The sequence below is a fragment of the Mya arenaria genome, chromosome 4, assembly GCF_026914265.1.
Source record: "Mya arenaria isolate MELC-2E11 chromosome 4, ASM2691426v1".
NCBI classification, from domain to species: Eukaryota; Metazoa; Mollusca; class Bivalvia; order Myida; family Myidae; genus Mya; species Mya arenaria.
The window spans coordinates 70,866,559-70,889,362 of record NC_069125.1 but is presented as its reverse complement, the minus strand read 5'-3'; the positions used below and the strand labels follow the sequence as shown (position 1 = coordinate 70,889,362).

At 42.6% G+C, this 22,804-nt stretch overlaps 3 protein-coding genes across 3 annotated transcripts; all 3 read right to left on the bottom strand.

Annotated features, from left to right (window-relative positions):
• Positions 1 to 501: 501 nt before the first annotated feature.
• Positions 502 to 13,361, bottom strand: LOC128231054 (hornerin-like). Its single transcript, XM_052943474.1, has 4 exons — positions 13,073 to 13,361; positions 9,319 to 9,668; positions 7,700 to 8,871; positions 502 to 1,948 (listed from the first exon to the last, which is right to left on the bottom strand). The coding sequence occupies exons 1-4, from the start codon at positions 13,359 to 13,361 to the stop codon at positions 502 to 504; spliced, it is 3,258 nt and encodes a 1,085-aa protein (XP_052799434.1).
• Positions 13,362 to 16,850: 3,489 nt separating this feature from the next.
• LOC128231053 (putative mediator of RNA polymerase II transcription subunit 26) lies at positions 16,851 to 17,978 on the bottom strand. Its single transcript, XM_052943473.1, has 2 exons — positions 17,556 to 17,978; positions 16,851 to 17,201 (listed from the first exon to the last, which is right to left on the bottom strand). The coding sequence occupies exons 1-2, from the start codon at positions 17,976 to 17,978 to the stop codon at positions 16,851 to 16,853; spliced, it is 774 nt and encodes a 257-aa protein (XP_052799433.1).
• Positions 17,979 to 20,422: 2,444 nt separating this feature from the next.
• LOC128231052 (probable serine/threonine-protein kinase clkA) lies at positions 20,423 to 22,534 on the bottom strand. The gene has a single exon (XM_052943472.1). It carries the CDS (start codon positions 22,532 to 22,534, stop codon positions 20,423 to 20,425), a length of 2,112 nt encoding a protein of 703 aa, XP_052799432.1.
• Between the last annotated feature and the right edge of the window lie 270 nt (positions 22,535 to 22,804).

Genomic DNA, 22,804 nt, shown 5'->3' with positions numbered 1-22,804 from the left:
GCCCGTGCTTGCCAGGTTGTTTTACGACTTAAAAGGTCTGCCCGTGCTTGCCTGGTTGTATTAAGACTTATAAGTCCCACCCGTGCTTGCCTGCTTGTAGTACGAGTTATAAAGTCTACCCGTGCTTGCCTGGTTGTAGTACAAGTTATGAGGTCAACCAGTGCTTGCCTAGTAGATGTACTAGTTATAAAGTCTGCCTGTGCTTTTCTGGTTGGAGTAACAGTTATAAGGTGTGCCTGTGCTTTCCTGGTTGTACAATATGTTATAAACTCTGCCCATGTTTGCCTGGTTGTAATACGAGTTATTAAGCCCGCCCTTTCTTGCCTGGTTGAATTACGAGTAATAAGGTCTGCCCGTGCTTGCATGGATGTAGTCCATGCTTACATGGATATAATACGAGTTATAAGGTCTTTCCGTGATTGCCTGGTTGTGGTACGAGTTACAAGGCTGCGTATGCTTGCCTGTTTTTTTTCTATGAGCTATAAGGATGCCCGTGCTTGTCTAGTTGTTGTTTAGACGATAAGGTCTTCCCGTGCTTGCCTGGTTGTAGCACGAGTTATGAGGTCCACTCGTGCTTGCCTGGTTGTAGTACGAGTTATTAGGTCCACCCCTGCTTGCCTGGCTGTAGTACGAGTTATGAGGTCCACCCCTGCTTGCCTGGCTGTAGTACGAGTTATGAGGTCCACCCCTGCTTGCCTGGTTGTAGTACGAGTTATGAGGTCCACACCTGCTTGCCTGGCTGTAGTACGAGTTAAGAGGTCCACCCCTGCTTGCCTGGCTGTAGTACGAGTTATGAGGTCCACCGCTGCTTGCCTGGCTGTAGTACGAGTTATGAGGTCCACCCCTGTTTGCCTGGCTGTAGTACGAGTTATGTGGTCCACCCCTGCTTGCCTGGTTGTAGTACGAGTTATGAGGTCCACCCCTGCTTGCCTGGTTGTAGTACGAGTTATGAGGTCCACCCCTGCTTGCCTGGCTGTAGTACGAGTTATGAGGTCCACCGCTGCTTGCCTGGCTGTAGTACGAGTTATGAGGTCCACCGCTGCTTGTCTGGCTGTAGTACGAGTTATGAGGTCCACCGCTGCTTGTCTGGCTGTAGTACGAGTTATGAGGTCCACACCTGCTTGCCTGGTTGTAGTACGAGTTATTAGGTCCACCGCTGCTTGCCTGGCTGTAGTACGAGTTATGAGGTCCACTCGTGCTTGCCTGGCTGTAGTACGAGTTATGAGGTCCACTCGTGCTTGCCTGGCTGTAGTACGAGTTATGAGGTCCACCCCTGCTTGCCTGGCTGTAGTACGAGTTATGAGGTCCACCCCTGCTTGCCTGGCTGTAGTACGAGTTATGAGGTCCACTCGTGCTTGCCTGGCTGTAGTACGAGTTATGAGGTCCACCCCTGCTTGCCTGGCTGTAGTACGAGTTATGAGGTCCACCCCTGCTTGCCTGGCTGTAGTACGAGTTATTAGGTCCACCCCTGCTTGCCTGGCTGTAGTACGAGTTATGAGGTCCACCCCTGCTTGCCTGGTTGTAGTACGAGTTATGAGGTCCACCCCTGCTTGCCTGGCTGTAGTACGAGTTATGTGGTCCACCCCTGCTTGCCTGGCTGTAGTACGAGTTATGAGGTCCACCCCTGCTTGCCTGGCTGTAGTACGAGTTATGAGGTCCACCCCTGCTTGCCTGGCTGTAGTACGAGTTATGAGGTCCACCCCTGCTTGCCTGGCTGTAGTACGAGTTATGAGGTCCACCCCTGCTTGCCTGGCTGTAGTACGAGTTATGAGCTTCACCCCTGCTTGCCTGGCTGTAGTACGAGTTATGAGGTCCACCCCTGCTTGCCTGGCTGTAGTACGAGTTATGAGGTCCACCCCTGCTTGCCTGGCTGTAGTACGAGTTATGAGGTCCACCCCTGCTTGCCTGGCTGTAGTACGAGTTATGAGGTCCACCGCTGCTTGTCTGGCTGTAGTACGAGTTATGAGGTTTGTTAGTTTTTATCTTGACTGGTTGTAGTAAGGATACCTATGTTATGACCATACTTATACTTCACCCTTTACGTAATATTTTTTTTTATTTAAGGATTGATTAATGAAGCAGAAACTTATGTAAACTCCGCAGTCAGTTTTAGCTTTAGTTAAGCAATTAGGTTATTTTTTTACTTGAAAAAACATGAACGTATTTATCCAGTTCAAAAAATGATATAAATGCGTCATAAAATTATAAGGTATGTCCGTGCTTGACTTCAATTCAATATTTTATTGCCTCCAAGAATGAAGATAGGAAAATACATATGTAATACACGAAACACATACAAATGGATTTGGTGAATAAGCATATGATGAATATAAACTATTGTCAAATGGATATATATGAACGAAATAATGAATATAAGCAAATATACAAGGTGATCAATGTGTTAAATACCTTAGCGAAACGAAACAGAAGGTATTATAATAAACACAAAAAAAATCAAATTAACAATAGAGAAAAACACTATATAACAATTGTGCCATATCCAGTCGATATACAATATACAGTACATACTTGAGGTAGTAATCATACGTTGCTTGAACGCTTTCGAAATAATTTAACACTTGTGTATCGGAAGACAGCAAAATATGCTTAGGGCCATTTATAAGTGTACATGTACCTAGACATCAGACATACTTCTACTAAGAGAAGTAAGCTTTCATGCATTACACAATAAAAGAATACGACACGTTAAGGAATGCGTATTCATCCGAACTATCAAGTAATGGCGGCAAAGGAGCGCCAAGGAGACGGAGACAGAAACCAATGGCATCAAGACTAACAAGTTCGGTTACTAAGTCATTTGAACAAATTGACAATACATGCACTAAGAACTCATTAAGTAGGCGGACAGTGTTGTCGCATTCGGCAATAACATGCGACAATTCTTCTTGGTAAATACAATTACATTTTATACAGTACATGTTTCTTAAGAGGGTTGGTTTGCACCATAGTTTAGCAATAGCTAGCGTCGTGTTTCGAAATGATCGTTGTTTACTTACGACGTAAATGAAACATGGGTGGATACATGGATGCAGTATACGAAATAACATATATTCTGGATCATTTGCTATTCTAGTGTTCCACATGTCGATTTCATTAGCTTTGATGGTTCTTTTGACATGTGCTTTCCAAACGTATTTGGATGGCAAAACAGATTCAACAATGTAATCATTTATCATATGAACAATATTATACTTTTGTAGGATGTAGCAGATATCGGGAATAAATCCTGATCTAACTGTGTTTCTTTCACGTATATACATATAATACTTGCAAGTAAATATTTGTTTCGTATTACAATGGTCAGGAAGGGACAATATTTTATGTAAGAACATAAGCTTTCTACTATCAATTTCAGAACATATTCTGTGTAGCCCTAGCATAGACTGTACCATATCTGACCTCGAACGCAATGCCAATCCCTGAATTTTCTTTGATACAAAGTGTTGGAAGACATCAATTTTATTTTCATCGGATTAAGACATGTCATTCCATACTTCATATCCATACAGAAGTGTTGGTAGAACAACCTTTTTATACAAACTTACTGCGGTAAGAGGGTTCACGCATAAGGGGTGAACGCCCTGTGAAATGATTGAACAAAGTGAGTTTCGAGCCTTTTGAATTCGACCACTTATTCGTTCACCTATTTTTAAGTTCGACTGTTGAAGTATACCGAGATGATTTGCAAAAGGTGCATTTGATATAAGAGCGTTGCCATAGACAACACTTATCGGGAGGGGACGACGACGTTTTGAAAATGTTATGGTTGACGATTTTGTTACATTAACTTCGATATTCCATCGGCGGCAGTATCTATATACGATGTCGACTTGACTCTGCAGACTGTTGGGGGAAGTTGCTAGTAAGTAGATGTCGTCTGCGAATGTAGGGTTATTACATTTAACAGACATCACCTTTGCACCATATTTACTTTTTTCTAGAGTATGGAGTAGCTCGTCGACGTAGACTAGATACAAAAACGTAGATATGACCCCACCCTGACGGACCCCACGCACAATTTCAAAGGCGTTAGATGACTGGCAACTATATCTGATGACGCAACGCAAGTTATTAAATGACGATTGAAGCAGGCGAAGGGGCTTACCCCTGACGCCAAGACGTCCGAGCTTCAGCATTAAAGAGCCGTGCCGCTCGGTGTCAAAGGCGGCGTGCTGGTCAAGACACACCACGTAGACGTCGCACCATATTTACTTTTTTCTAGAGTATGGAGAAGCTCGTCGACGTAGACTAGATACAAAAACGTAGACATGACCCCACCCTGACGGACCCCACGCAAGACACACCACGTAGACGTCGCTGCCACGTTCAATATTGTACAGAACAGTCTCTTGAAAGTTAAAGGACGTTGTTATGCAACTTAAGTTTTTCTTGAATCCGTATTGTTGTTGGCAAGGGAAGTCCATTTTCATTAGTTTTGTGAATGTGTTAAGCCTATTAAGGATAACTTTTTCGAATATTTTACAGAAACATGGTATCAAAGAAATTGGCCGATAACTAGCGGGGTCGGATTTATCCTTACCCTTTCCCTTGTGGACGGGGATGAGGTCACTCGTTTGCCACGATAACGGGACGCGCTCGTTCGCGATAATGCTATTGAACAGTAAGGTCAATCCCGAAGTGAACTCAGTGCCTGAATTAATTACGTGTTCATTAAGTACGTTGTCTAAACCTGGGCTTCTTCTTCGTGCAAGGCTTTTTATGACGTTATTCACCTCTGCGAATGTAATTAATTTAGTAATAGTGTTCGTGACATACGTATCTTCTTGCAAATAGTCATTTAATTCGAATTTTTGCCTTGAATCTAGATTATCAGCCGATGTCATCGCACTAAATACTTTCGAGAAATGGTGTTTGAATCCCTCAGCGACCTCTTCATGTTTGTAAGAATGGTTATCTACGGAAATACAATTACATATTTCGAAATTTTTGCCACTTCTTGCGCGCAATAATTTCCAAAATGGTCTGTGATCTAATTCAGCGGATTTATCAAGGTCATCAAACACTTTGTTTTCGTACGTATCACGATGGTGTCGCTGTGTGCGCCGAAATTCACGCTTGGCGCTTTTATAGTCCCAACAAGTCTGCGAATTGACGTCGCGGGGTTTACCTTGATCATACCATTCTTTCTTTGCACGCCGGGCATGCGCATAGGAATGCTCGTTAAAGGTGCTTATAGGAAGGTGTACCGAGGCTGAATGAAGCGCACTGACGAGTCTCTCGTTTAACTCGTCCGGATCGCACGTTACTGTACTATTACAGAGTATGTCGATAAGGGTATGGGCTATACATGTTTTGTAATTGACTAAATGAGCGTGCGTGCACTTCGTCCATGATATACACTGTCTTTTAATGATCGTATCGGATTTAGTTATTGACACTTGCATTTTAAAAGAAGTTATTATGGGCAGGTGGTCTGACGTTAAGATTTGATCAGGTAACAGAGTTCTGTATGAGCACACGTCATTGATCGTTGATTTTTCAATAAATACATGATCGAGTACCGTACGATTAGGAATAAACGTAAAATCAGCGTTGAATTCTTTCACACTCTGAGCAGATTGCAGGTTATTCTGATGCATAAACCGTTTTAGCAATACAGATTTAGATGCCATAACACCTTGAGCTATTTGCCCTTTCCAATCGCCTGCTAGAATGAAGGTACCTATTCTAGAATAGAATGCGTACAGGGCGTTCACATCATTTAAAGTTTCTTTGTACAAATCGAGATCGTTACAGGCAGGCATATAAATACCAAATATATAAAGAGGCAGGTGATTATCAATCTTAAGTTCAATTCCGAGAATTCGGCTGTTGTTAATATTGTCTAGTTTTGTTACATACTTGCACAAGTGCTTATTTATACTTTTTTGTCATACAAAAAAGTGCATTTAATAAAAGTATGAGCTAGTCACTTTAAGATATGTCATTAAAATTTTACATCTGATAAGAAAATGTAGCCTGGGGTGTAATGCATATTAACACAATTTACGGACATACAACACATTTATTGTTACTTGAACTGTATCAGCGAATTTATATTTTAATTAAGTTATATAACCTTATTTATCACAGCACTTAAAAACGTGAAGAGAGTTCTTGAGATGTATCTTGAATTTGCCAAGCGGCACGATTATTATCGCTTTTGTTTGCTTGTAGTACGAGTTAAAAGGTATTCCCGTAGTCAAAAGGTTGTGGTCGAGGTAATAAGGTACACAAGTGCTTGCCCGGTCGAAGTACGAGTTTTAAGCCTACCAGTGATTGCCTGGATGTAGTACTAGTTATAAGGTCTATCAGTGCTTGCCTGGATGTAGTACGAATTATAAGGTCTACCAGTGCTTGCGTGTATGTAGTACGAATTATACGGTCTACCAGTGCTTGCCTGGACGTAGTACGTGTTATTAGGTCTGTCCGTCTTGTCTGGCTGTATTACGCGTCGTAAGGGTGCCCGTGCTTGCCTGGATGTAGTACGAGTCATAAGAGTGCCCGTGCTTGTCTGGCTGTATTACGAGTTATAAAGTCTTTCCGTGCTTGCCTGGCTTAAGTACAAGTTATAAGGTTTGACGGTGCTTGCTTGGTTGTAGTACGAGTTATAAGGTCTACCCGTGCTTGCCTGGTTGTAGTACGAGGTATAAGGTCTGCTAGTGTTTGCCTGTTTATAGTACGAGTTATAAGGTCTACCCGTTCTTGCCTGTTTGTGAGACGAGATATAAAGTCTGCCAGTGCTTGTCTGGTTGTAGTGGGAGTTACATGGTCTGTCCGTGTTTGCTTGGTTGTAGTACGAGTTACATGGTCTGTGCGTAGTTGCCTGGTTGTAGTAAGAGTTATAAGGTCTGTCCGTGCTTGCTTGGTTGTAGTACGAGTTATAAGGTCTGTCTTTGCCTTGTTGTTGTTCGAGTTATAAGGTCTACCCGTGCTTGCCTGCTTGTAGTACCAGTTATAAATTCTATCCGTTCTTGCCTTGTTGTAGTACGAGTTATAATGTTTGCATGTGCTGGCCTGGTTGTAGTACAGGGTAAAATGTCAGCCCGTGCTTGCCAGGTTGTTTTACGACTTAAAAGGTCTGCCCGTGCTTGCCTGGTTGTTTTACGACTTAAAAGGTCTGCCCGTGCTTGCCAGGTTGTTTTACGACTTAAAAGGGCTGCCCGTGCTTGCCTGGTTGTATTAAGATTTATAAGTCCCACCCGTGCTTGCCTGCTTGTAGTACGAGTTATAAAGTCTACCCGTGCTTGCCTGGTTGTAGTACAAGTTATGAGGTCTACCAGTGCTTGCCTAGTAGATGTACTAGTTATAAAGTCTGCTTGTGCTTTTCTGGTTGGAGTAACAGTTATAATGTGTGCCTGTGCTTTCCTGGTTGTACAATATGTTATAAACTCTGCCCATGTTTGCCTGGTTGTAATACGAGTTATTAAGCCCGCCCTTTCTTGCCTGGTTGAATTACGAGTAATAAGGTCTGCCCGTGCTTGCATGGATGTAGTCCATGCTTACATGGATATAATACGAGTTATAAGGTCTTTCCGTGATTGCCTGGTTGTGGTACGAGTTACAAGGCTGCGTATGCTTGCCTGTTTTTTTCTTTCTAGGAGCTATAAGGATGCCCGTGCTTGTCTAGTTGTAGTTTAGACTAAAAGGTCTTCCCGTGCTTGCCTGGTTTTAGTACGAGTTATTAGGTCTAGCTGTGCTTGCCTGGTTGCAGTACGAGTTATAAGGTCCACTCGTGCTTGCCTGGTTGTAGTACGAGGTATGAGGTCCACCCCTGCTTGCCTGGTTGTAGTACGAGTTATGAGATCCACCCCTGCTTGCCTGGCTGTAGTACGAGTTATGAGGTCCACCCCTGCTTGCCTGGCTGTAGTACGAGTTATGAGGTCCACCCCTGCTTGCCTGGCTGTAGTACGAGTTAATAGGTCCACCCCTGCTTGCCTGGCTGTAGTACGAGTTATGAGGTCCACCCCTGCTTGCCTGGCTGTAGTACGAGTTATGAGGTCCACCCCTGCTTCCCTGGCTGTAGTACGAGTTATTAGGTCCACCCCTGCTTGCCTGGCTGTAGTACGAGTTATGAGGTCCACCGCTGCTTGTCTGGCTGTAGTACGAGTTATGAGGTCCACCCCTGCTTGCCTGGCTGTAGTACGAGTTATTAGGTCCACCCCTGCTTGCCTGGCTGTAGTACGAGTTATGTGGTCCACCCCTGCTTGCCTGGCTGTAGTACGAGTTATGTGGTCCACAGCTGCTTACCTGGCTGTAGTACGAGTTATTAGGTCCACCCCTGCTTGCCTGGCTGTAGTACGAGTTATGAGGTCCACCGCTGCTTGTCTGGCTGTAGTACGAGTTATGAGGTCCACCCCTGCTTGCCTGGCTGTAGTACGAGTTATGAGGTCCACCCCTGCTTGCCTGGCTGTAGTACGAGTTATGTGGTCCACCCCTGCTTGCCTGGCTGTAGTACGAGTTATGTGGTCCACCGCTGCTTGCCTGGCTGTAGTACGAGTTATGAGGTCCACCCCTGCTTGCCTGGCTGTAGTACAAGTTATGAGGTCCACCCCTGCTTGCCTGGCTGTAGTACGAGTTATTAGGTCCACCCCTGCTTGCCTGGCTGTAGTACGAGTTATGAGGTCCACCCCTGCTTGCCTGGCTGTAGTACGAGTTATGAGGTCCACCCCTGCTTGCCTGGCTGTAGTACGAGTTATGAGGTCCACTCGTGCTTGCCTGGCTGTAGTACGAGTTATGAGGTCCACACCTGCTTGCCTGGCTGTAGTACGAGTTATGAGGTCCACCCCTGCTTGCCTGGCTGTAGTAAGGTTTGTTAGTTTTTATCTTGACTGGTTGTAGTAAGGATACCTATGTTATGACCATACTTATACTTCACCCTTTACGTAATATTTTTTTTTTTATTTAAAGATTGATAAATGAAGCAGAAACTTATGTAAACTCCGCAGTCAGTTTAAGTTTTAGTTAAGCAATTAGGTTATATTTTACTTGAAGAAACATGAACGTATTTATCCAGTTCAAAAAATGATATAAATGCGTCATAAAATTATAAGGTATGTCCGTGCTTGACTGGTTGTAGTACGAGTTATAAGGTCTACCCATGCTTGTCTGGTTTTAGTACGAGTTAAAAGGTCTGTCCGAGCTTGCCTTGATGTAGTTCGAGTTATAGGGTCTGTCCATGCTTGCCTGAATGTAGTACGAATTATAAGGTCTGTCCGTGCTTGCCTGGATGTAGTTCGAGTTATAAGGTCTGTCCGTGCTTGCCTGGTTGTAGTTTTAATGTCTGTCCGTGCTTGCCTGGATGCAGTACGAGTTATAAGGTCTGTCCGTGCTTGCCGGAATGTAGTACGAATTATAAGGTCTGTCCGTGCTTGCCTGGTTCGAGTACGAGTAATAAGGTCTGCGGTTGCTTGCCTGGTTGAAGTACGAGTTTTGAGGTCTGTCCGAGCTTGCCTGGTTGTAGTACAAGATATAAATCCCGCCCGAGCTTGCCTGGATGTAGTACAAGATATAAATCCCGCCCGAGCTAGTCTGGATGCAGTACGAGTTTTGAGGTCTGCCCGAGCTTGCCTTGTTGTAGTACAAGTTATAAATCCCGTCCGAGCTTGCCTGGATGTAGTACGAGTTAAATGTCTGCCCGAGCTTGCCTGGTTGTTATACAAGTTATTAGGTCTGCCCGTGTTTGCCTGTTTGCTGTACGAGTTATCTGGTTTACCCGTGCTTGCCTTGCTGTATAGTACGAGTTATTAAGATACACGTGCTTACCAGGTTGTAGTACGCGTTATAAGGTCTGCTTATTTTGACTGTTCGTGGTAATGATACATATGTTATGGCCATACCTATATTGCATCATTTTCGTTATTTTATTTTGATTCAGTGATGAATGAAGTCAAAAGGTTTCATGTAAACTGTTGTTTGTGCATGTTTAGCAAACAGGTTGTTCTAAGTAGAAAATAAAAAGAATGTTGGTATCTATCCATCCTCGTCCATAACCTTATTATGATACCCATGGGCAAATCAGCTGTAAAAATCTCGTACTTATGAGTAATTAATAAGGTGAGATCCAGCAGCTTGATTGGTCGCATGTGACACACCGCATGCGGTGCGGAAAGGGTCGAGAAGTTACGGATGTAATCTCGGTTCGAAATTATCCAATGAGATCACGGCTTACAAATCGTTTTAGGCAGGATATTGTTAAATGCGCTTTTCACAAAGGAGATTCTTTCCTTTTCGTTATCGGCTATTTCATTGGTCGGAAAATGCTTATGAATATTCAAGATTTACGAAGTTTCCCTAGGCTGTTCAAGGTATCACACAGGTTATGATACGCTGGTATGCCGAGGATGGTATTTATCCAGTCCAAAAATGATATAAATACGTCATAAAATTTAGAAGTTTTTAAATTTGTCTTTGAATTTCTTAAACACCCCTCATAAAACAAATGTTAATTAGATATGTAATTCATCCATGCGCGCAACCTGTCGGCGAATTATGCCTCGACTGTAGAGCGTACCAGTGACTAAATATGCGTGTTAATGGAGATCATAATAATATCCATTCTTGTTTAGTGAAGAATACATGAAAACGTTGAGCAAGGACATGCATAAGATACGTATGCACGATTTTGCCCTAAAATAAGTTCTGGTTGATATATTTATTTTTCATTTGTAATTGTGGTTTACATGTTTTTGTTATGAAACACTTTTTGCGCATATTTTTCAATACAGTAAGGGATGACTAATACTTTGCACACATTCGGAACTCCTCGGCCATTTTTCATCGAAACAACCTCGGATGTAAATGGACTGTTTACAATGTCAGAAATATTAACATTTAGTTACATTGTTAGCAATTAGCATTTACCTAAATGACTTTACTCTTGGGAATCTTAATTATTTATGGAATAGAAACCTCAATGGGAATCAATTTAAACATAGACATCGACATAGCCGTTAACACAACTTAATTAAATTTATTATTCGAAATTTTACGAACTACTTCTACTCGTGAACCGGTGTGCAGCCGGGGTTGTTTTCAATTCAAAATGGCCGCAGAGTTCCGAATGCTTATTAAATTAATCATTAACAGACTCCACTTAAAACTTCCTTACGTCCTTGGCTGGCGATCCAAGCGATCTAGTGGATTTCTTCTTGCTCTCGAATGAGAAACTTGCAAATGGTTAACATATCTCAAATGCAAAAACTGTCGAAATACATAAATATTTAGGTCAATCATTGATGTTATAAATATACTCATAAACATTAAATTACTTGTACTGCTGACAAATTTCGCCACCATCACCATTAATAAGCTTGTTTATTTGCTCAATGTATATAAAACATGACAGCTATACACGTCTGTGACATACCTCTTTTACTGCAGACCCATAGTACAAACGGTCAATTTATTTCTTCAAAATTTTCAGAAATGATTTGCATTTTTATTTTGGGCTTCAAGAATGGGATTTTAAAAGTTGCAAGAACTGAAAAAAACGTGCGGTCGTTAAACATATGCTTATACAGGAAATTTCAGATATAGATCCACTTTAACAAAACGTATATATGTATAACAAACAAAAAAAGCTGTCACATTTAACACTGCGTGGTTTCGCCTAACTAGCTTACCTGCCACATTTAACAATACGTTATTTCACCTCGGTAGCTTACCTGCCACATTTTACACTGCGTGGTTTCAGCTGGCTAGCTTACCTGCCACATTTTACAATACGTGGTTTCACCTCTCTAGGTTTCGCCTTGATACATGTAGATTAGCTGCCACATTTTACACTGCGTGCTTTTGCAAGGATAATTCAGCTGCCACATTTTACACCGCGCCGAATCGCCTGGATAGTTTAGCTGCCACTTTTTAAACTGCGTGCTTTCGCCTGGATAGTTCAACTGTCACATTTTACACTACGTGGTTTCGCCTGGATAGTTCAGCTGCCACATTTTACACTACGTGGTTTGGCTCTGATAGTTCAGATGCCACACTATTTACTGCTTTGTTTTGCCTGGGTAGTTCAGATCCATATTTTTTCACTGTGTGGTGTCATCCTGATAGTTCAACTGCCACATTTTACACTGCGTGGTTTTGCATGGATTGTTCAGCTGCCACATAAAACACTGCATTGTTTCGCCTGGATAGTTCATATACATTTTTTGCACTGCGTGGTTTCACCTGGAAAGGTTAGCTGCCACATTCTTCACTGAGTGGTTTCGCCTAGATAGATATACTTTCAGTTGCCACATTTTACACTGCATGAATTCTCCTGTATAGTTCAGCTGCCACATTTAACACTTCATGGTTTCGACCGGATAGTTCAGTAACCACATTTTACACTGCGTAGTTTCGCTCGGATAGTAGAGCTGCCACATTGTACACTGCTTGGTTTCGCCTGTATAGTTCAGCTACCACATTTTACACTGCTTGGTTTCGCCTGGATAGTTCAGCTGCCACATTCTACACTGCTTGGTTTCGCCCGGATAGTTCAGTTGCCACATTTTACATTGCTTGGTTTCGCCTGGATAGTTCAGCTGCCACATTTTACACTGCTAGGATTCGCCTGAATAGTTCAGCTGCCACATTTTACACTGCTTGGTTTCGCCTGGATAGTTCAGCTGCCACATTTTACACTGCTTGGTTTTGCTTGGATAATTCAGCTGCCACATTTTACACTGCTTGGTTTCGCCTGGATAGTTCAGCTGCCACATTTTACACTGCTTGGTTTCGCCCGGATAGTTCAGTTGCCACATTTTACATTGCTTGGTTTCGCCTGGATAGTTCAGCTGCCACATTTTACACTGCTTGGATTCGCCTGAATAGTTCAGCTGCCACATTTTACACTGCTTGGTTTCGCCTGAATAGTTCAGCTGCCACATTTTACACTGCGTGGTTTCGATCGGATAGTTCAGCTGCCACATTTAACACTGTTTGGTTTTGCCTGGATAATTCAGCTGCCACATTTTACACTGCGTTTATTCGCATTGATAGTTCATCTGCCACATTTTACACTGCTTGGTTTCGCCTATATAGTTCAGCTACCACATTTTACACTGCTTGGTTTCGCCTGCACAGTTCAGCTGCCACATTTTACACTGCTTGGTTTCGTCTTGATAGTTCAGCTGCCACATTTTACACTGCGTGGTTTCGCCTGTATAGTTCAGTTGCCACATTTTACACCGCTTGGTTTCGGCTGGATAGTTCAGCTGCGACATTTTACACTGCTTGGTTTTGCCTGGATAGTTCAGCTGCCACATTTTACACTGCTTGGTTTCGCCTGTATAGTTCAGCTGCCACATTTTACACTGCTTGGTTTCGCCTGGATAGTTCAGCTGCCACATTTTACACTGTTAGGTTTCGCCTGTATAGTTCAGCTGCCACATTTTACACTGCTTAGTTTCGCCTGGATAGTTCAGCTGCCACATTTTACACTGTTAGGTTTCGCCTGTATAGTTCAGCTGCCACATTTTACACTGCTTGGTTTCGTCTGGATAGTTCAGCTGCCACATTTTACACTGCGTGGTTTCGCCTGTATAGTTCAGCTGCCACATTTTACACTGCTTGGTTTCGTCTGGATAGTTCAGCTGCCACATTTTACACTGCTTGGTTTCGTCTGTATAGTTCAGCTGCCACATTTTACACTGCTTGGTTTCGCCTGGATAGTTCAGCTGCCACATTTTACACTGCTTGGTTTTGCTTTGATAATTCAGCTGCCACATTTTACACTGCTTGGTTTCGCCTGGATAGTTCAGCTGCCACATTTTACACTGCTTGGTTTCGCCCGGATAGTTCAGTTGCCACATTTTACATTGCTTGGTTTCGCCTGGATAGTTCAGCTGCCACATTTTACACTGCTTGGATTCGCCTGAATAGTTCAGCTGCCACATTTTACACTGCTTGGTTTCGCCTGAATAGTTCAGCTGCCACATTTTACACTGCGTGGTTTCGATCGGATAGTTCAGCTGCCACATTTAACACTGTTTGGTTTTGCCTGGATAATTCAGCTGCCACATTTTACACTGCGTTTATTCGCATTGATAGTTCATCTGCCACATTTTACACTGCTTGGTTTCGCCTATATAGTTCAGCTACCACATTTTACACTGCTTGGTTTCGCCTGCACAGTTCAGCTGCCACATTTTACACTGCTTGGTTTCGTCTTGATAGTTCAGCTGCCACATTTTACACTGCGTGGTTTCGCCTGTATAGTTCAGTTGCCACATTTTACACCGCTTGGTTTCGGCTGGATAGTTCAGCTGCGACATTTTACACTGCTTGGTTTTGCCTGGATAGTTCAGCTGCCACATTTTACACTGCTTGGTTTCGCCTGTATAGTTCAGCTGCCACATTTTACACTGCTTGGTTTCGCCTGGATAGTTCAGCTGCCACATTTTACACTGTTAGGTTTCGCCTGTATAGTTCAGCTGCCACATTTTACACTGCTTAGTTTCGCCTGGATAGTTCAGCTGCCACATTTTACACTGTTAGGTTTCGCCTGTATAGTTCAGCTGCCACATTTTACACTGCTTGGTTTCGTCTGGATAGTTCAGCTGCCACATTTTACACTGCGTGGTTTCGCCTGTATAGTTCAGCTGCCACATTTTACACTGCTTGGTTTCGTCTGGATAGTTCAGCTGCCACATTTTACACTGCTTGGTTTCGTCTGTATAGTTCAGCTGCCACATTTTACACTGCTTGGTTTCGCCTGGATAGTTCAGCTACCACATTTTACACTGCTTGGTTTCGCCTGGATAGTTCAGCTGCCACATTTTACACTGTTAGGTTTCGCCTGTATAGTTCAGCTGCGACATTTTACACTGCTTGGTTTCGCCTGGATAGTTCAGCTACCACATTTTACACTGCTTAGTTTCGTCTGTATAGTTCAGCTGCCACATTTTACACTGTTAGGTTTCGCCTGGATAGTTCAGCTACCACATTTTACACTGCTTGGTTTCGTCTGTATAGTTCAGCTGCCACATTTTACACTGCTTGGTTTCGTCTGGATAGTTCAGCTACCACATTTTACACTGCTTGGTTTCGTCTGGATAGTTCAGCTACCACATTTTACACTGCTTAGTTTCGTCTGGATAGTTCAGCTGCAACATTTTACATTGCTTGGTTTCGCCTGGATAGTTCAGCTACCACATTTTACACTGCTTGGTTTCGCCTGGATAGTTCAGCTACCACATTTTACACTGCTTGGTTTCGCCTGGATAGTTCAGCTACCACATTTTACACTGCTTGGTTTCGTCTGGATAGTTCAGCTACCACATTTTACACTGCTTGGTTTCGCCTGTATAGTTCAGCTACCACATTTTACACTGCTTGGTTTCGTCTGTATAGTTCACCTGCCACATTTTACACTGCTTGGTTTCGTCTGGATAGTTCAGCTGCCACATTTTACACTGCTTGGTTTCGCCTGGATAGTTCAGCTACCACATTTTACATTGCTTGGTTTCGTCTGGATAGTTCAGCTGCCACATTTTACACTGCTTGGTTTCGTCTGGATAGTTCAGCTACCACATTTTACACTGCTTGGTTTCGCCTGGATAGTTCAGCTACCACATTTTACATTGCTTGATTTCGCCTGGATAGTTCAGCTGCGACATTTTACATTGCTTGGTTTCGCCTGGATAGTTCAGCTGCCACATTTTACATTTTATCAAACTATACGTTGATCGGAAAAGCGATTCAATGCGTTTGTCTTATACGATAATGTTTGATCGTTTCAAAATATATATACCTCTTATTCTGCTTTAGTGAGTTGCGAACCCACGTCAGAACAGTCAAGATCATTTTTAAAAAGCTGACAACAAAATATCATGCCTACAAAAACTCATACACATATATTAGGATTACTTTACGTTTAAGCCTTTTGTTGAATACCAGTTACTAATGGTTTCCAGCCGTCAGTAATTTAGTTTTAAAACTCGTAATGATATTCACACTTTATTTCGTCATACAAAAAAGTGCATTTTACAGAAAAAACATAACCCTTTAAAACATATCATAAACAGTTTACATCTAGTAAAATAAAAAAATGGCATAGATTGTAATGCTTTTGTGTTCAAAGAGTATAATCATCCGGTGGGGTACTGTGTTATTAGGGTAGACAAGTATACAATACAATTAACTATGTTTTATGATTTGAAACATATTTTGCACTGAATTAACGCACACGATTTATATGTAATTTAAATGTATCAGCGACACGTATGACTGTTTTGTATTTAGTTTTATAACCTTGTTTACCATGAATCATGAATTTGCCAAATAAGACGATTCTTATCGCCTTTGAAGGCTTGAAAAGAAAGTCTGTCCATGCTTGCCTGATTTTAGTACGAATTTGAAGGTCTGCCCGTGCTTGCCTGGCTTAAGTACGAGTTATAAGGTCTTTCCTTGCTTGTTTAACTGTAGTACGAGTTTAAATGCCTGCCCGTGTTTGCCTGGCTGTATAACGAACTGTAACGTATGTTCGTGCTTGTTTGGCTGTAGTACGAGTTAAAATATCTGCCCGTGCTGACCTGGATGTAGTACGCGTTATATGGTCTGCCCGTGCTTGTATTGATGTAGAACGAAGTACTGCTCATGTTTGTCTGCTTGTAGTACGAGTTATAAGGTCTGCCCGTGCTTGCCTGGTTGTAGTACGAGTTATAATGTCTGCTCGTGTTTGTCCGATTGTAATACGAGTTATAAGGTCTGCTCGTGTTTGTCTGCTTGTAGTACGAGTTATAAGGTCTGCCCGTGTTTGTCTGCTTGTAGTACGAGTTATAAGTTCTGCTCATGTTTGTTTGCTTGTAGTACGAGTTATAAGGTCTGTCCGTGCTTGCCTAGTCGCAGTACGGGTTATAAGGTCTGCTCGTGCCTGCCTGGTAATAGTACAATTTATAAGGTATTTCCTTGCTTGCCTGGTTGTAGTACGAGTTATAACGCCTGCCCATGTTTGCCTGGTTGTAGTACGAGTTATAACGCATGCCCGTGTTTGTCTGGATATTGTACGAGTTATAACGCCTAACCGTGTTTGCCTGGTTGTTGTACGAGTTATAACGCCTGCCCATGTTTGCCTGGATATTGTACGAGTTATAACGCCTGCCCATGTTTGCCTGGATATTGTACGAGTTATAACGCCTGCCCATGTTTGCCTGGATGTTGTACGAGTTATAACGCCTGCCCGTGCTTGCCTGGATGTAGTACGAGTTTTAACGCCTGTCAGTGCTTGCCTGGTTGTAGTACGAGTTATAACGCCTGCCCATATTTGCCTGGTTGTAGTACGAGTTATAACGCCTGCCCGTCTGTGCTTGCCTGGTTGTAGTACGAGTTATAACGCCTGCCCATGTTTGCCTGGTTGTTGTACGAGTTATAACGCCTGCCCATGTTTGCCTGGTTGTAGTTCGAGTTATAACGCCTGCCCATGTTTGCCTGGTTGTTGTACGAGTTATAACGCCTGCCCATGTTTGCCTGGTTTTAGTACGAGTTATAACGCCTGCCCATGTTTGCCTGGTTGTAGTACGATTATAACGCCTGCCCATGTTTGCCTGGATGTTGTTCGAGTTATAACGCCTGCCCATGTTTGCCTGGTTGTAGTACGAGTTATAACGCCTGCCCATGTTTGCCTGGATATTGTACGAGTTATAAAGCCTGCCCATGTTTGCCTGGATATTGTACGAGTTATAACGCCTGCCCATGTTTGCCTGGATGTTGTACGAGTTATTAGGCATGCTCGTGCTTGTCTGGTTGTAGTACGAGTTATAACACCTGCCTGTGTTTGTCTTGATATTGTACGAGTTATAACGCCTGCCCATGTTTGCCTGGTTGTAGTACGAGTTATAACGCCTGTTCGTGTTTGCCTGGATTTTGTACGAGTTATAACGCCTGCCCGTGTTTGCCTGGTTGTAGTTCGAGTTATAACGCCTGCCCATGGTTGCCTGGATATTGTACGAGTTATAACGCCTGCCCATGTTTGCCTGGATATTTTACGAGTTATAACGCCTGCCCATAGTAGTAGTAATAGTTTTATTCGTGCATTATGCGAATAACAGTACATTTTACATCAATATAGGATATATCACATTTGTATTTGCATGATATTTAGAGTCCTAATAAGTTATATCACAGAAAGTTTAACATGAAATACTTAATACTAGATCTACTAAAACAAGTATAACTTCTGGTGTTAATGAAAAAGCTATCCAATTTATTACCAAATAAAGTTTTACCAAATAAAGTTTAACATAATAAATGACATTGCACAGGATAACCCGTAAAGATTTGCACAAGTACAAAAGCTTATTTCCAACGGGGTCCATGTCTAAGGTATTAAAGTTGGCATTTAATGATTTAGTGAACAGTATTATATAATATTATATCATATACTCAGATGAATTAAATTAATATATGACATTCATCACAAATAAACTACTATCAGTATCACATAATTATATAATATACCACACAATTATACAAATAGTTAAGGAATATTTAAAAATTACCAAAGCAACTATATAAAAATTGTGCGTATTCTTAGAAAGCGCACTTATATTTATCTAATACATAACAATTATGAATACAAAAAGACAGACTTTTCAAACTTCTCCATCTCATTTAAGCGGTGAGTTTTGACTAATTTCTTAAAAACATACTTTGATTCTGTGTCTTCGATGTTATTTGGAAGCATGTTCCAATCCCGTATACCATTAAAATAAAAAGAAGCTGCTGTAAAACCACCATTATGTGGACATAGAATTTTAAGTTGGATCTTCTGCCATATGAGTGAACATCGTTACATTTGGCAAACTTATCCTTCATGTAACTTGGACACTTGTCATAAAATATGTTGTGTACATGATTTAGCCTAAGTTGTCTACATCTTTGTTCGACATTTAAAAAACCAAGATCAGCAAAACTTGCCACTGAAAGCGAGCTTCTACAATGAAAATTATTAATAAAACGAACAATTTTATTTTGTGCCACCTGGAGTCTATTTTTAGACTTCATAGTAAGGCCACAGTACCAAGATGATGAAGCATAATCAAGATGACATTGAACTAATGCATTACAAAGAGTTTTCCTAAGAGATTTGTTTAAAAATTCACGTTGTCTATATAAAATTTTGATTCTAGAGTAAACCTTTTTAACAATATTGTTCACAGTAGATGTACCTGACAAATCAGAGTCCAAAATTGACCCAAGATATTTGACTGAATCTTGAGACTTGATTTCATGGCCATTACATTGAATGCTGAAATCCCCTATTTTGCCAAGTTTACGTCTGGAGCCAAAAAGAATGCATTCGGTCTTTCCTAAATGAAGGGATAATTTGTTATCAGTTAACCACATACTGCAGTTTTGCAATTCTTGACCAAGAACTTGTCTAATAATATCAGGGTCTTTATGAGAAAATAAGATAGCGTTGTCATCAGCATAAAGTATCAGTTTGCATTTAGAACTGATGCTTGTATTCATGTCATTAATGTAGCATAAAAACAGCAGAGGACCTAATATACTTCCTTGAGGTACACCACACACAACTTGATCAAAATCTGATGTGGTATTGTTAACATAAACAGACTGTTTTCTGTCGGTTAGGTATGAGCGAAACCACTCCACCGACTCCACACCCAAGACCTGTAGCTTTCGGCATAAAATATCATGATCTACTGTGTCGAAAGCTTTTTGTAGATCCAACATGGTCATGCCCGTAAATTAATCTTTAGAAGACTGTCTACGTATATTATCTGTAAGGTGTATTAGGCAGGAGTCGGTAGAGTAGTTACCACGGAACCCGCTTTGATATTCATACAACAAACCATTTTTTACTAGAAAGGATTCCAGCTGAGTGTAGACAGCTCGCTCAAGAATTTTGGACACAATTGATAAAATGCTAAGAGGCCTATAATTTGAAACTTCTGCACCAAAAAGCATCAAATTTGGAATAATCAATAAAATCTTCAGATGAAGTATGACTAGAATCATGTTGTTCAGTATTATTGTAGTCTGGTTGATTAGAAGTAACACTATCAAGGTCACTGGAGGTAATATCATCAAAGAATGAATCATTAAATTTATATGGATTAGGACACTCGTGACATGTCCAAGGATCTTCACTGGTGGATAGTTCAACAAACTCGGAAGGTGAGATTCTGTGACACTTTATGTGCCACCGCTGATAGCAAGCAAAACATTTTACAGCACGATGGTTGCAGGCAATTGGACGATAACATTCTGTGCAGGGGTTACGGATCGGACCTGGGTTGGCATGTATATTTCCTGCTAATAGTAGTAGCAAACGGAGAATGATCCGGGGTTTGAATCTTCTTACGGGTAGTATATTGCAGGTGATACTGCACTTGATATATAAGTTCAGTGAAACTGTCCGAGGATATCTCGACGTTGTAGTAGTTTGTTAGAAGCCCATGTTTGCCTGGATATTGTACGAGTAATAACGCCTGGCCATGTTTGCCTGGATGTTGTACGAGTTATTAGGCATGCCCGTGCTTGCCTGGTTGTAGTACGAGTTATAACGCCTGCCCATGTTTGCCTGGTTGTTGTACCAGTTATAACACCTGCCCATGTTTGCCTGGTTGTAGTACGAGTTATAACGCATGCCCGTATTTGCCTGGATATTGTAGGAGTTATAACGCCTGCCCGTGCTTGCCTGGTTGTAGTACGAGTTATAACGCCTGCCCGTGTTTGCCTGGATGTTGTAAGGGTTATAACGCCTGCCCGTGTTTACCTGGTTGTAGTACGAGTTATAACGCCTGCCAGTGTTTGCCTGGATGTAGTACGAGTTATAACGCCTGCCCGTGCTTGCCTGGATGTAGTACGAGTTATAACGCCGGCCTGTGCCTGCCTGGTTGTAGTACGAGTTATAACGCCTGCCCATGTTTGCCTGGTTGTAGTACGAGTTATAACGCCTGCCCATGTTTGCCTGGTTGAAGTACGAGTTATAACGCCTGCCCATGTTTGCCTGGTTGTTGTACCAGTTATAACACCTGCCCATGTTTGCCTGGTTGTAGTACGAGTTATAACGCATGCCCGTGTTTGTCTGGATATTATACGAGTTATAACGCCTGCCCGTGCTTGCCTGGTTGTAGTACGAGTTATAACGCCTGCCCGTGTTTGCCTGGATGTTGTAAGGGTTATAACGCCTGCCCGTGTTTACCTGGTTGTAGTACGAGTTATAACGCCTGCCCGTGTTTGCCTGGATGTAGTACGAGTTATAACGCCTGCCCGTGCTTGCCTGGATGTAGTACGAGTTATAACGCCTGCCTGTGCCTGCCTGGTTGTAGTACGAGTTATAACGCCTGTCCATGTTTGCCTGGTTGTAGTACGAGTTATAACGCCTGCCCGTGTTTGCCTGGTTGTAGTACGAGTTATAACGCCTGCCCATGTTTGCCTGGATGTTGTACGAGTTATAACGCCTGCCCATGTTTGCCTGGATGTTGTACGAGTTATAACGCCTGCCCATGTTTGCCTGGATGTTGTACGAGTTATAACGCCTGCCCATGTTTGCCTGGATGTTGTACGAGTTATAATGCGTGCCCATGTTTGCCTGGTTGTAGTACGAGTAATAACGCATGCCCGTGTTTGCCTGGATGTTGTACGAGTTATAACGCCTGCCCATGTTTGCCTGGATATTGTACGAGTTATAACGCCTGCCCATGTTTGCCTGGATATTGTACGAGTTATTAGGCATGCCCGTGCTTGCCTGGTTGTAGTACGAGTTATAAGGTCTGTCTGAGCTTGCCTGGTTGTAGTACGAGTTATAACGCCTGCCCGTGTTTGCCTGGATGTTGTACGAGTTATAACGCATGCCCGTGCTTGCCTGGTTGTAGTACGAGTTATAGCGCCTGCCTTTGTTTGTCTGGATATTGTACGAGTTATAACGCCTGCCCATGTTTGCCTGGATATTGTACGAGTTATAACGCCTGCCCATGTTTGCCTGGATGTTGTACGAGTTATTAGGCATGCCCGTGCTTGCCTGGTTGTTGTACGAGTTATAACGCCTGCCCATGTTTGCCTGGTTTTTGTACGGGTTATAACGCCTGCCCATGTTTGCCTGGTTGTAGTACGAGTTATAACGCCTGCCCGTGTTTGTCTGGATATTGTACGAGTTATAACGGCTGCCCATGTGTGCCTGGTTGTAGTACGAGTAATAACGCCTGCCCGTGTTTGCCTGGATGTTGTACAAGTTATAACGCCTGCCCGTGTTTGCCTGGTTGTAGTACGAGTTATAACGCCTGCCCGTGTTTGCCTGGATGTAGTACGAGTTATAACGCCTGCTCGTGCTTGCCTGGATGTAGTACGAGTTATAACGCCTGCCTGTTCCTGCCTGGTTGTAGTACGAGTTATAACGCCTGCCCATGTTTGCCTGGTTGTAGTACGAGTTATAACGCCTGCCCATGTTTGCCTGGTTGTAGTACGAGTTATAACGCCTGCCCATGTTTGCCTGGATGTTGTACGAGTTATAACGCCTGCCCATGTTTGCCTGGTTGTAGTACGAGTTATAACGCATGCCCGTGTTTGCCTGGATATTGTACGAGTTATAACGCCTGCCTATGTTTGCCTGGATATTGTACTAGTTATTAGGCATGCCCGTGCTTGCCTGATTGTAGTACGAATTATAAGGTCTGTCTGAGCCTGCCTGATTGAAGTACGAGTTATAACGCCTGCCCGTGTTTGCATGGATGTTGTACGAGTTATAACGCATGCCCGTGCTTGCCTGGTTGTAGTACGAGCTGTCCAAGCTTGCCTGGTCGTAGTACGAGTTATTAGGTTTGCCCGT

Bases quoted from the DNA above. Each gene is read 5' to 3' on its own strand.
- LOC128231054 (XM_052943474.1), bottom strand. From the start codon at position 13,361: ATGTGGCAGCTGAACTATCCAGGCGAAACCAAGCAGTGTAAAATGTGG. The intron at 9,669-13,072 runs GTAAAATGTGGT...TATAACAACCAG, and splicing joins TGCAGGCGAAACCAAGCAGT to GCAAGCTCGGGCAGACATTT. The intron at 1,949-7,699 runs GTACTAAAACCA...CTCGTACTACAG, and splicing joins ACAGCTAGACCTAATAACTC to CCAGACAAGCAGCGGTGGAC.
- LOC128231053 (XM_052943473.1), bottom strand. From the start codon at position 17,978: ATGGGCAGGCGTTATAACTCGTACAATATCCAGGCAACCATGGGCAGG. The intron at 17,202-17,555 runs GCAAACATGGGC...TACTACATCCAG, and splicing joins ATAACTCGAACAACATCCAG to GCAAGCACGGGCAGGCGTTA.
- LOC128231052 (XM_052943472.1), bottom strand. From the start codon at position 22,534: ATGCGTTATAACTCGTACTACAACCAGGCAAACATGGGCAGGCGTTAT.